Here is a 14,410-nt window from a genome sequence, read left to right as displayed (position 1 = left end):
TTTGTTCATGTTCAACTGAATGAAAAAATGAGCCAAAATGGTGAAATGGAGAGGAAGTTCAAAATGTTCATGTGCACAGTAAGATGCATGCCAATTATTGGAGCTTTATTTTGTTTATTTATTTTTTTGCTACATAAGTTCTTCGTTGGGACTGAACGTAGCCACAGAGACAAAATAAACAAGCTTCTGACCTATGAAGCAGAGAACTGCAGACCATTTTATATGCAGACACTCCCTGCTTCAGAGGGAACTTCCTGGAATATAAAAATGAGACAGCGAATGAGCAATAAGAGCTGAACAGTAAAAGTTTTATCAGTGAAAAAAATATTATTAACACAGGGTATTTTTTTTTCTTTGTCAAAAGGTGCTGCTCCAGCCGGCTGACAAACACTGTAATTTCAAAAGCATTCAAATAGTTACGGTGAACTAGATGAAGAGCACGGAAAGGTGGGGTTAATTTGTAGATCGTTTAAAAAAAAAAGAAGGAGTTAGACTTCTGTTGACATTCTGGATTGTTTGGTGACTCATTAGTTTTCAAAACACACATTCGGGAAAAAAAAACAAGCACATACAATGTATATGGAGATAGTGTCATTTTTAGCAAGTGTTGTGACACAAAGACATATATGATCACATATCATGGCAACCAGAAAATATAGACAAATAAAAGAAGATGCTCCATCCTGTCTGACGGTCCCGGTCTTATCTGCCATTGACTCTAAAAACATTCAAGCTCGGAGTAAGAAAATAGGATATATAAATGATATGCATTAATACAAATTACAGTTCATTATTGATAAGTTTGGCCGAACACATTTGTCCTTTCTTCTTGTACTTTTTTAAATGGGAAATTACATCCTGTTTACTGGTAGTGTGACCTGGGCCAATAAAAAAACATGCTACAACAACAATCTCTCCCTTACACTTACTGTGTCAGGTGTACAGTATTTGTACACTGAATATAGCCTGGCCCCAGGTTTGCTGTGTGGTAACATGATAAATTGAATCAGAAAACACAGTTTCTTTTATTTGAATAGTATCCTACCAAATGTCAAGTTGTTATCAAGTCAGTCACGTGCCATAATTGCAAATACAACTGCAAAGACAATTTCAATAAAATCAGTTGACACACAGTAAACCTGGCGTTTGTGAGACCAGAGTCAGTCTTTATGCTCGGTTGTGTAATCTAGCTGTTGTTGTATCACTGCCAATTATTCATCATATTCTGTCTTTAATTATTTATCAGTTGCCACTCAGGGGAATGTTTTGTATTTGACTACAACAATGCATAATAGCAACATATTAGTAACAAGAGTTACAGGACATTTTATTTAGAAAATTTGTATTTTAGTCATTAGTATCATTGTACACCCGTCTATGTGGGTGTATACTATTGTATCTGTAATGTGCTCTTAAATAACAGGGAAACATGACACAATTGACTTTGGACCAGGTTTTTGTTGATCACTCGCTTTCTGCTGCCAAAAGACACTTGCATTGTACTTGGTCCCACTTGCCACCACTTTTCACTGGGTGTTGGATGGGGTTCTATATCTTATTTCTGGACTATTTTGTTTCTCTTGCATTTTCACTTTCCACTATGAACAATATAGCTCTGAATTGGAAGTGCAAAATACATAACAGCCATTTAAAACTTCTAACTTGCTTAAACAAAAGAGACAAAACTATTTAACCAATCAACTATTCAGTGCTGAGGATGCAAACTCAAATAAGCTTTGCCAGGCTCTTGCATCATTTACTCTTACATTGCATGCGTGCCGTCGATCCTGCAACATTTTAAAAAAATGGAAAATTCACAGAGGGCTTTAATTACTGTGAACCTGTTGTATGTGACCAACATTTCAAAACAGAGTTGCTGCAATAGACTACAACATTTAGGAAATCCCAACAATCCTTTCAACCAAATATTGTGTGTGGAAGGCACATACAGCAGACATGTTCTGTTGATTCCACTCCAATGATATAATTCCCTTCTCACATGTTTCTTTATATTTTATGTGGACCAAAACGTGAGGATCACAGAGTAAGAAGCGGGTTGTCTCACTGGCTTCCCGTCATATGCAGGGGTTTGTTTGCCTACAGGTACACAGTGTTTTGGGGTGGGGCGTGATCAGGCCTGCTCACAGATGAGAAATAAGAAAAAGAGGAGCAGGATCCTACCTGATGCTACAGTAGCAGAAGGAGGAGGCCCTGCCTCTCCGCCACTCTTTTGACTCATGACTTTTGGGTTCTGCTGAGTGTAGGAAGGCAACTGCAGCTCTATGGGTAGAAGATCACACACCGATTCTATAGAGAGAGGAGGGAGAACAGATCGAAGTTAAATCAATGTGACATTTTAACAAGAACTCAACAGTGAGTAAAATGGAACTGATAATTTAAATGTGTCACTTTAATTACAAATTTGCTGACATGAAAGTTGAGAACTAAGACGACTCGTTACTCTGTACAATGCATTCCTCAAATTCCATTTCTCTATGTCATTCAGTTTAACACTGATGCAGTAGACGACTGTACAACAATCACAACTCTTGCGGAAATGCAAGAAAATACCAACAACCTGATAAATGATAAGGAGATGCTCACACTACAGCACTATTACTTTGGGAACAATGCATAATAATATCAGCATGATGCCAAATGAGCTTCCACAACACAACACTACTGCCAAACTCTGTATCCGACTGCCGGTATGCAACTATCACGCCACACAATGCCTGTTGTCACCAAGATTGATAATAAACAAAAGCCCAGAGCATAATTAACTTGATATTTAAGTGGGAAGAAATGTCAAGTGAACTAATCAGAACTTTTAACTTAATGAAAAAAGTCAAAATGGAGCAGGATCAGGAGTGTCATCTTTTTTATTGCTTATTTTCTTCATGCTTGTCAAAACCTAGTGGATACATTACCCACAATGCAACCCAACCCATTGTGTATCTGGTTTTAAATGGTTGTTGTCTGTGTATGTTGGCCCTTTGTAACCCGCCTTTCAGAGAATGTCAGCTGGGATGGCAAAGGAAAGCAGAATGGATGAATTGACGGACGGATAGATAAATAGTTAAAGTTATTTTTCAGTTTCTCTTAATTTTATTTGTATTTATAATTGTAAATTGAGCATATCTGGGCTTACGGAGACAATGAGATGAACATTGTATTAATTTACCGTATGTATTTATTATGTTTTCAAAATAAAACCAAATAATTACTTGATTAATCAAAAAATACTTCCAGCCCTATATATGGTGTTTTTGTATACCTTAGCAAACCTAATATCCAAGCTACATCTTCTCTTTATGGATTAGTTCAATATCTTGGAGATTGAAGTAAAACAGTAAATCAAATGTAACATCCACTGTCCCATGAATGCCATCTCTCAATATTATCCACAAGGTTAATGCTAAAATGGGAGCGCTGGCTCTAGATATACACCGTGCGGAGGAACAAACCAGATGGGGACTAATGAGGTCAAAAGCTGCAGCACACCAAATAAACAGCCGATCCCATTACAAACAGGCAGCAGGGTTGTACAAAGCCTTTTTCTCTCCTCTCTGTGCCTCCCTCGGGCTGACAGGACATGGTGAGGGGAGAAAGCCTTGGGTCAACAGCATGACAACACTTTTACTAGCAGCCTGATTCATCATCCAAATATTATGGTATGAACTTCGAGCGGCCATTACAGTCGCCTGACTCTCTTCTCTGCCAACTGCCAGCTTTAATTACTTGCAGCTGAGTCCCGGGGTTTGGTGTGTATATCAGATACTTAACCCTCCCATTGTTACCACTCACTGTGTACAATAGACAAACCTGGGACATACTGAAACCAGCCCATGCCTCTTCATTCCCAAAGCCCTCCAGTCTCTTACAGCTCGCTTTAGAAGAGCAGGGAATGCTGGTTCCCAGAAAGGGAGCTTAAATCTGGGCAGCAAACTCATACTCGTATAACTCACACTGAACCACACATATACACACACAGGATTCTAGTGTGGTTTTGCTGGTCCTCCAAACAAAATCACAGACACACATGCATGCGTTCGCACGCAAACGCCCCCTTCACCACCGGCTCCACAAAAACACTTTCTCTGCCCCTGCATTTACACTTCAGCTCTTCAGTCTTCTCAGGGCTCCCTGACTGACTGCACATGCAGCAACATGTGCTCCGAGCACAGCCCTTCCAGTAAACAGATTGCCAACCGCACAGACAGAAAATATGTACTCTACTCTCAGAGCAGTGGGTCCTGAATCACTGGCTGGCCTGTTCAAAGTGTTTCCACAGTCCCTTGACGTCTTTAAAAAATAAAAAAAATCTTATTTTGCTGCATATTTGTTTCCCCTTAAGCAGACAGAGTGCAATTTATTTACACGTGACAAAACACTGTCCCTTTCACATGGGAGAAAAAAAAAAAAAAAAATGACCAGACCCATTAGCTGGGAAATATACCATCCTGACTCACACACACCACGTGATGTTTTGTGTTTATCTTCCAAGTGCACTCAAGTTGTGCAGAACATCGAGTGAACCTTTCCTTTTCAGTCCTGTCTGTGATCATTGTCATTACAGATGAGACTCGACCCAAATCATTCACGCTTACAGACGCCTTTATAACGTGGTCTGTGTTGATCAGGTCTCCACCTGCTAATAATACATTTTCATACAAATCAACCTCATTAGCAGTTTCACAAAGTTAGCTAAATCCACTCACATTCAATGTAAACAGATGGATTAACATTGAACCAGCTACAGTTACAAGTAACGTCAGAAATCCTGCATAAAATTAGAAACCTCAGGAAACAACATTTTATCTCCTCAGACCCTCAATGTACCTCATCATTTGTTTATATGGTAAATAGCGCAGACTAAAGGTGAAAAAAGAAAGCACTCACCATGTGTGTGGCAGGACTTACACTCCCATTCATTTCCCTCACATTCCTGTTGCTGTTCTTACTAGCCCTGGCACCTGGGGCGTGGCACTGGTTTTTTTGGCTGAGTGACTGATTTAACTCCCTTTCTGTCCCCCTCCTCCACCTTCCCTCCCGCTCCTCGCCTTGTTTACTGTGCGCCCAGACCCTTTTCTGTACTTCAACTTGCCCAACAGGTTAGAGGTATTGTCGTGTGGAATCTTGCCAAGCAGAAATGAAGCAGTAGAATAAGCCCACTTCAGTTGAAACATTTCACGAGGTGGATTTGTTGAAATGCGCGGAATACTGCTCTGCAAAAAGCGATGGACGAGATTAGCTGCACCGTGTCAGAACATTTGGAGTTTAATTCAAGCATAAGAAGGAAAGAAAAACAGCGAAAGGGCCGGCACCTGCAGCAAACCATGTACAACAACCCTGAAATGTTTACAGCCAAGCCTACACGAAGGCTGCCAGGGACTCCATAGCAACACAGATCAGGGGACAAGTCTTTTAGGCGTCTGCGTCTCTTGTGAGACAATGTGGAGAAAATGAGAGAAAAAGACAGCTTTATTTCCCCCTTTAAATGAAGAACTGTGGAAACAAATCTGAATATGTAAAATGTTACCATTCACTCATAAAACTATATTTCCCTTTTACAACATGAGTTCATCATTCATGACTCATTAACTTATAGTTAATGCATTTGTTTTTCAAATAAAAAAAGTTACTGTTTAATATTAAACAACTAATAATGGTAAATAATCAGGTCACAAGTTATAAATTCATCAACACATTCATTAATGCAGCTGGCAGCAGGTTCAGCTGTGAAAACCAGAAGCATTCAACACAGTTCTCTATTTGAATGCTTCAACTGTTGCTAATTGTGTTCATACTAATATATGAACCTAAAAATACCTCTGTCATTCCTGTAACCCAATGATTTATTGATATGTTGTAGACTGATGAATGCATTTCATAATGATGAGTCATTCATGACTCTTACATTATTTGGACATAAGTTATGTGTCATATTTAAGTCATATTATCTAAGGTGAGCATTAAGAAGCAGATAATAAAGGCTGATGGCAGAAAAGTCAGAATCTAAATAATATACAGTGTTCACCATGTTTCCTCAGCTTGCACTGTATATTATCGAAATCAAAAGAGTAATATAATATCACCTACTTGTTAAATTCAGGTAACAAAAGTATCATTTCCGATTACAGAGCCCATCAGTAATGTCATTGTATTGTCATGATTGCATGACACATGATGAGTCAAATATGTTGATAGACAAGGCTTACAGTGCTTATTGCACAATAGCAACCATTATAAAAGGCAGGTATTATCACTGTACTTAACCAGGCATTTCATTCAGGAAGGAGCATGGCACTCTACGGGACAAACTCTTCACCTGAATGAGTGCCACAACACGTCAGATAAGATGTGTGGAACCATAGATATTCTGCTTGTGTGCTGCACCTGTACCTGCCGAATTATCGAGATTACATGAATGCTAATGCTCATAGAAACAGGATCATATGGTTAATTGCTGCTATACAAAGTGGAAAAAAAGTTAAAGTCAATCAGGCTTAAGAACGGGACAATTCATCTGTTTGTGACCCAGCAGGCTCAGAGTTTGTGGCATGTAGCTCTTTTCAGTCCCGCTAATCCTGAGGTGACCAGGAACGACCTCCAGGCTTCAGTTTACATTACTTGCTTTCAACAAACACCCAACACAATCCTGACTTGACAAAACAGACCACTGAGGCTGCTGTGAGGGCCAAACCACCCGGCTACAAGTCAGGATTTAGAAAACAAAGTGGGTGGTTAGTCACATTTTATATACAAATATAATAATCCTCACAGAGTCAGTGTTATAGAGTGGGGTATTTGGGCCGGTAAACAACAAGAACATTATCTACCTTTAACTCTGTAGATTCAAAAGAAAAAAAAGACACTGAGTTTAACCAGAATGTGTGACTTCAGAGAGCAGAGGAGCCCAAACTATTAACAGATGATAACACACACTATCTCACACACGTACACTTATTATACAAATTGACAATTTCTCTGGAATATGGACTCAACTCCTGCTCATACTTGTAGTGAAGTCAGACCTAACTGGTGACGAGAAGTGATGGACAATTTTCCTGTGAATCACCAGAAACGCACAAAAATAAACCACTTATTACAGGCTAATAGATTGGTGTGCCAACAGTTCTGTCGTGGTCACAGAAAGACCGCGCTGAGGCAACAGGAAAAGCCTTTAGCAACGCCTGACATTCACCAGTGGTGAGACATCAGCAAGCCGCCTTGTTACCAGTGTCTGAACCAGGAAAGGAATCATAAACACTGAATTCATGAGCTAACCAGAGTATGCAAAACAGTGAATGGGTAAGTTATTAGTTTTCATTTCAATGTCACACCGACCATTTGACCCAACCAACGAGAGATTAAAATGCCATATACATTATACCAAACAAAATAAATATAAAATGAGCGCAAATGTCCGTTAATGAGTTATTGTGCTGTGCAGAGAACCTCCCGCTGCGTTGTGCATGTGTGAAAGGCAAACCTGTGTGGGTGAAATCCATATCCGATTATCCAGATTTGACCCAGGTTAGGTCCATAATAAATTAATAACCGTGCAGTTTTAGTCTTTATGTGAAAATGTTCAGATAAATAGGCCAACAAATAGCAAAGGTAAGACCGATGCTGTAAAACACTTTATATTATATTACAGATAGAGCTAGTTCAAGGAATACTTCAACATTTGGGAAAAACATGGTTATTAACTAAAGACTAAAGTAGATTCCTCTTACTACCACTTTCACGTCAGTTTTTAGTCATTCTAAATGGATTACTGCCATTTCTATTTATTGGCTAGTCTTTTCCCGTTTTCATGCTAAGCTAAGCTAACAAGCAGTTGACAGTAGTTATTCACCAGAGGGCGAATCAGCATGCTTTTTCTAAAATGTTGAACTGTTCCTTTAAAAACAAAATCTTCTGTGTGTGTGATCCAAGATGAAAACTCAAATACTCTTTGTTTATACAATCACAGTCAACATAAAAAAAACACGAAAAATTCGCTTGTGTTTTGAACCTTGCGGACTTGCTTCTGATGGAATCTGCTGATAATAAACAGATAAAAGGGCTGAAACTGTGTCAGCGCTTGGAAATTATGTTTGAGTCTTGAGGCGTCAGAGATTCACACTTGAACAACAAAGAGTAAGAATGTATGACTGGAAACCTAACGGCAAAATTGAGAAAACTGAGAAGCCATTTCATAACAATCACTGTCCTAAACAAAAAGTTATCAGTAGGTCTCTTCAGGCTTTTAGCACTTTTTCATACTGTACAAACTTTCTGCCCTCGCTTCTAAGACTTGCCATTTTCCACATTTATGACAATCTGTTCTTACGACTGAGCCTGCACCTCAAGTTATTAATTAATTAAGAAGATTTGGTGTGAAGTCTAATCAAGCAAAACCACAGCAAACTGAGGAAAAGACTGATCAAGATTCAGCGAAAACAACCACCATGAAACCAAATAAAGTTGCTCTGGCGTTTCTCTTGAATAAAGTCATATTTCTATTGCAGTAGGCTGTGGTTTGTGGTAACAGAAGAGCACTGTCACTTCAGCTTTACTCAGCAAATTAAAGAAAAACTCCATCTTTGCCAAACTTAGACATGAAGAAGATACAAGAAGGAGACCAAACATGACAAAAAAATACTGACATAATACAAAATAATGCAATTTTCACTGAGACGATGACTTAAGTTCATCAAATTATTATTAAATTATTTATAATTGTCCATGAATTTAAGTATCTGTCTTTCAAGAAAAATGTGATTTAGATATATTCCAAAAAAGTAGAGGTAAAAAAATAGACTGTGAATAACCTGTGTGAATACAATTAGGGCAAGAAATTCAATGTGACTTTGAAAACCAGAACAAAAATAGGACAAAGGTGACAAGAATAATTTGCATAAAATGTATGTAAAGTTACTCAGTTGAAGCCAAGTTCACCTTGACTTGTCATGCTGCAACACACTAAAATGTCTGTGGGGGCTAGATGTTAACGTGACCTTTGTTTTTTTAATGAAACTATAAAAGGACAAAAAAAGGTTAAAATGTCTATAATGCAGTCAGGAGGTAAGTCATCAGCTCCTACATATTTTAAAGGTTTCATGATAAACAAGCATTACGGTTAACTGGCTTTAGAGCCTTTTTAGTTACCATTTTTTTAAGAACCTCTAACTTATTGAGTCTAATGCAACAACCCTGTAATAAGTCCTACCTAGGTCTGGACTGCATGCAAAAGGGGTTATCAAAATGTTCATTTAAAAATCTACAGAGCTGACCCAAACCACTCCTTATACTTACATTGTCAAAACCTAGCACAAAGGACATGTGACATATGTTGTCAGAGGCTTCACTTGTACTTTTATCCTAGGTCCGGTATCATTAAAAAAAAGAAGAAAAAAAAAGGGAAGAACACAATCTTGTGTCACATTATATTCAAACTATTGTGATGTTTTGTTTCAGTCTTGTGGTGAGAACTGGCGCAGTCTACGTGCTGATTTCAGCCGTTTTGTCACTGCTGTCACAACATCATTTTTAAAACCCCAGTGGGGGACGCAAAAGTACGAAATCTGTATATAACCATTAAATTCACTGATGGTCTACAAATGATTTATGACGCTTATCCTCTGTACAGATACAAGTTTTGTTTGTGGGTACAATAACCAGTTGGTTTGTCGTCCCTTCAATGCCAGCTCACCACACTAAACAAAATAGTATCACACTGACAAAAGTTATTATCTCAAGGAACAGACAAAGACGTTACTTCTTCTTTCAACACTCAGAATTCCTCTGCTACAATTAGTTTTCTGGTGGCCTTGGCCTTACCAGACATCACACTTGGCGTCCAAACCCACGAGTGTGAATTAAGTCAAGTAAGCAAAGAAAATACTAACAATGACAGGATGCAGGAGGAAATCTGCCTGTCCAGTCCTGCTGTTCTGTCCCGCCATGCCAGTCTGCCAAGGAAGTAGAAAATGACTCAGAATAAAGGACTTAAAACACAGGATATTGAGATACCCCAACCTGAGACTGGAGGATGGATTCTTTGTTTACGTTATGCCAAAGGAATTCAGCGTTTCTGGAGGTCATAAACTACGTCTCTGTATCCGCCTCTATAAGGAAACTTTGTGATGGGACAGGCTGTGTTAAATGAAAATTAGCTAGCTTCATAGCAAGGGAGTTGTTGACGTTTGTAACGTGCGACAGAAGCAAAACAAAAAACAAAAAAAACAGAAAGAATTAAGATATCTCAGGATGAAAAAGAGGAGCCATATGTGCAGAAGACACCGAAGAAGATGTCAACTTGGAAAGACAACGAGATTCAACAGCTTTTGGTAAAATAAGCGCAGTTGGTTGGTGTTGATCTCCTGTATCATGCATACTGAGCCACACCTCACCCGAAAGCGCCAGACATTTTCCTGTTGTTATGAAAGCACAAATCTCCTGCTGCGTTCTTCATATGCGAAAGGCAAAGTCCGGAGAAAGACCGGACCCACTTGAGTGAGGGAGCAGGGTTTTGGGACTCAAATGGAAAAGTGAAACAGACATGTAAAGGTTTCTACAATTACTAAATTTTGGATCTACCCCAAAACAAACTAAGGGAAAAGCTTCCCAAACCCTTAGTCCAAAAACTTGATCTGGAAAAATGTTAGAACAACAATAGCAGCAACCAGATGTATCACTTACTAAGATGCAGCCTGAGTCAAAGAGAAGAAATACACAGGGGGCGTCTGGTGGTGACGATTGCAATGTCTGCAATTCAATTAAAATATTTCAAGACCACTGTATTTAAGATATCTCTTCAAACAACAAATTCACTCCATGATGAGGCTGGAAGAAAATGACAACATGGCAGGATGATAGATGAGCTAATTACATACAACAACGACAATTACAGCATAATTCATTACCAACACATCACCAACAAAATGCAGCCAATTTGTCAGGTCTGATAGTAGAAGCGGAAGGATGGTGAGAGAGTGGACACTCAGCAGCGGACAGACATCTAAGGTCGACCCGTTGCAATTTAAAGCTTATTTTAGTATTTCAAAATCAAACAATATGCTTTCACAATATTCAGCCTTCTAAAAGAACAAAGACTTGAATCAACAGCTCTCTGGCACAGTCTCAACTATAACTAAATATGATAAGCTGCACCTGGGGAGGGTTTATTGTAAGGCCTCTATATTGGATTACATGGATCTGGTGCTCTGGTTTGAGGCTTCAGCGTACATGTAAAACTCCACACTGTAATATAAACACAGGCTTTCTTGTCTTACTGTTGGTTTATGCGCATTCTTTGTATCATCTGTGGTCTCACTTTACTGTAAACATTTATGATAAATTTCACAAAAAAATCTTGCTCGTACATCAACCTTATTAAATCAATGGATCATGGTTTAGGTACTAGTTCCGAGCTTTTGCTTCTAATTCACAGATGATAAATTCACTTCATATTTCATTTCTCAGTTCAGAATCATTTCGCACCGGAGAGAAAAAAAGAGGAGCAGACGTGAGATCTCACAGGTGCTTTCGGCTTTTCACAGACGACTGTGAGAAATCCTCCACAAGACGACTGGAAACCAAATCATCAGGAATCTATTCATCTTTCGTTAAACAAGCGAGAGGTTATGTACTAATCGATATCTTTCAATTTTGGCAAATGAGGACAAAAAGGTCTACAGTTTCATCAACACAAATCCTACGCTGAACTTAACTCATCTTTATAGACGAGATACAGAAACACGGAGAGGCAGAAATTCAGCTCAGCAAAATACTGCTGCAAGCATTGACTGGAAGCTTCAGTATATTGCTCCATTTCGTACACATCACTGTAGTTTTTCTAAGTGACACCCTGCTCCACATTAATTTACCCAGAAAATAAGTGTACCTAGCCTAGGCCAAGGAAACATCCCTCCTCTTCTCACAAAAACAGCAAGTCAACGAAACATAATTGTAATATTTTAGAGGTTTCACGAGTTTGATGACGTCATTGCTTGTCATCATGAAAGCTGTAGAAGTACATTAAATAGTACATGTCCCTATGAACTGTCAGACCTGACAAAATCAAAAACATACTATACTGAAACACAATATACTGTATATGTATGAATTTTTTATAGAAATTGTATTTTGGTTATATTTTTCATATATTTAACTGTAATTTTATTTGAATGTTTTGTTGATATTCCACTGATCTTTTAAAACAATTTTTATTACTCATATCTTTTGTCAGATATATCATCAATATTTCTTTGACAGATATTTGACCCGTTTTTGCACTGATCCCAAAATTGATGACAACAGCTTTTGTGTGCAAAGCAAAAATATTTACTAAGGAGTGTTTGATTTGTTTTAACAAATTGCAATTTTAAAATCCGAGTTATTGCTCACGACTTCATCAAACACACATACACAAACACAGCCATGCACACACAGCGTGTATGTCTTTAACAGGTTAAACCACTCATACATTGATTTGATGTGGCCAAAACATAGTCACAAGTGTGCAGTAAATACCAGAGGAGGTGACATTATGACCTGACCCTGATTAGAGTTTTACTGGAGTTTGGTTTGCATTAATGATTAGTTAAAGGGATCAAAAAGATGATAAGGAAAGAAAGTCACACCGCGTTCAGGGATCTGAGTAATCTCCGTTGACTGGATCATTTATTTTATTGGATGCATGGAATGAGTTTAGTAAAGGTTAACAGTTAACTTCCACTGTGAACTGTGCAGTAACAGAAGTCTATATATACCAACAGCAACCAGTCTTTGTGTGTAACTCATTAATTAAATCTAATAAAAAATATCTCCTTACAAGAACTTCCAAGGCCATTCAACACTACGAACGCCACTTCAGTCAAAATACAGGTACAACTCCAGAGTTCCTCAGAAGGACGTTGTAGTGAAAAAAACAAACAAGTTAGAGCCACATACGCCTCTTCAGAAGGGCCAACCTGAGCATAACAGCTTGAACAGTGGCGGCCTTTAGCGAACCTTTAAGAAACCTCTAATGAATTTGGAACTATTGTCTACATAGAGATTCACAGAACTCATTTTCACAGAGCTCATATTAATGTTGCATCCAGAGTTGGCTGGCTGTGCATGCGAGTTTTAACACATTATAGCTTGGGGGAAAATAATAGTTATTCACATGATGAAGTCCTAATTGAGCAGAAGCACGTCAGCAAAACTTGTCTAAAATATGCAGAACAGGTTGGGGTCCATGTTAAACAGATGACAACAAGGTAAAGACTGATTTGGATGACAACAAAATACTATCTCTATTATGACAAAGTTATATGAAAATTTAAAAACAGTAATAGCAGATACAGTTTAAGCTTTATTTTGTGTTAAAATTTTGCATCCACCTACCGATTTCTTTAGAGAAGACACCTAACCCAATGCAACAAATGATTCATGAACACAAAATACACTTTATCAGATGTTTTCCCTGTCCGGTATTTTTTCTTTCATCATCAGAGCGAGAACAAGCTTTCAAGGCACTCAAGTATTTTTGAGCACATGCCGCTGAGTTTGCTTAACACGGCAGTCAATATTAATACAGTGCTATTTAAGCCCAGGTTTACACACGGAGCAGCCAGAGGGTTAATGATTGACCAGGCTTTGTTGGGTGTCAATAAAAACATTTTTTTTTAAACCGTCTTAGCACAATTGTTAACCAGGTTTGACGGAACTTATGGGAAAAGCCATAACATTCTTCACCGTTGAAGTAAAGCTGATGGGAAGAAGTTTGATGACATCAATGAACCAGCTGTTCTTTATCAACCACATAAAGTTACATTCCTATCCTGAGAGCTATTGTTACTGTGTGGTTTTTCCTTGGTATTCCCTGAACTACTCATACGCTACAAATACGAGTTTCCTAAAAATGTTGATCCAGGCTCCCCCTATCACTTGTCAATGCTGAGGAATCTCAACCGTGAAGCAACAAAACTATAGGGGGGGGGGGGGTTCGTCAAAAGGTGCAAAACTACGTTCACCTCTCACACAGAGCCAAGTCAACTATCTTGACACACATTCACAATAGTGTGATTAGTAGGCAAATAAAGTAGACTATAGAACAAGTAACCATTGGTCCAGATCTCAAAAGGAATTTTTGCTTACTCATTAATGATTACATTTTATTATTGTAAGATATAAGTCAACTGAATCTGAATACAACAGTAAATAATATCGGGAGTTAAATTCAAACTGGTCTCAGAGAAAAGTCTTTTATCTTTTTCATTTACAATTAGTTCTATTGTGCTCGACTGGTTAGGTAATCTATTCGCTTTATATTTACTGGGATTCAATGGTATTTAACTGCTTGATGAGGGATTGTGAAAATCTTAACCAATGCAAAAGTGACTATTATAAAAACAACATTAGTTATGTTTTT

General features: G+C 38.3%; 1 protein-coding gene across 3 annotated transcripts in view; it reads right to left on the bottom strand.

The window, feature by feature from the left end:
* The window catches only part of nfat5b (nuclear factor of activated T cells 5b), a 32,053-nt gene that overhangs the window by 15,551 nt on the left and 2,092 nt on the right, over nucleotides 1–14,410 (bottom strand). Inside the window, exons 2-3 of one of the 3 annotated variants that reach the window (XM_053427406.1) lie at nucleotides 2,182–2,307; nucleotides 192–254 (exon numbers count right to left, since the gene is read on the bottom strand). Coding sequence is in view for 2 of the 3 variants with exons in the window: in XM_053427386.1 (XP_053283361.1) it covers nucleotides 2,182–2,307 (126 nt within the window). In the remaining variant the exon portion in view is untranslated. Of the gene's footprint in view, nucleotides 1–191; nucleotides 255–2,181; nucleotides 2,308–4,902; nucleotides 5,008–14,410 lie in introns of those variants that run through there. The other 2 variants (XM_053427396.1, XM_053427386.1) reach the window with 2 other exon arrangements.

The sequence above is a fragment of the Pleuronectes platessa genome, chromosome 1, assembly GCF_947347685.1.
Source record: "Pleuronectes platessa chromosome 1, fPlePla1.1, whole genome shotgun sequence".
Taxonomy (NCBI): Eukaryota; Metazoa; Chordata; class Actinopteri; order Pleuronectiformes; family Pleuronectidae; genus Pleuronectes; species Pleuronectes platessa.
This window is presented reverse-complemented; position numbering and strand designations above follow the sequence as displayed.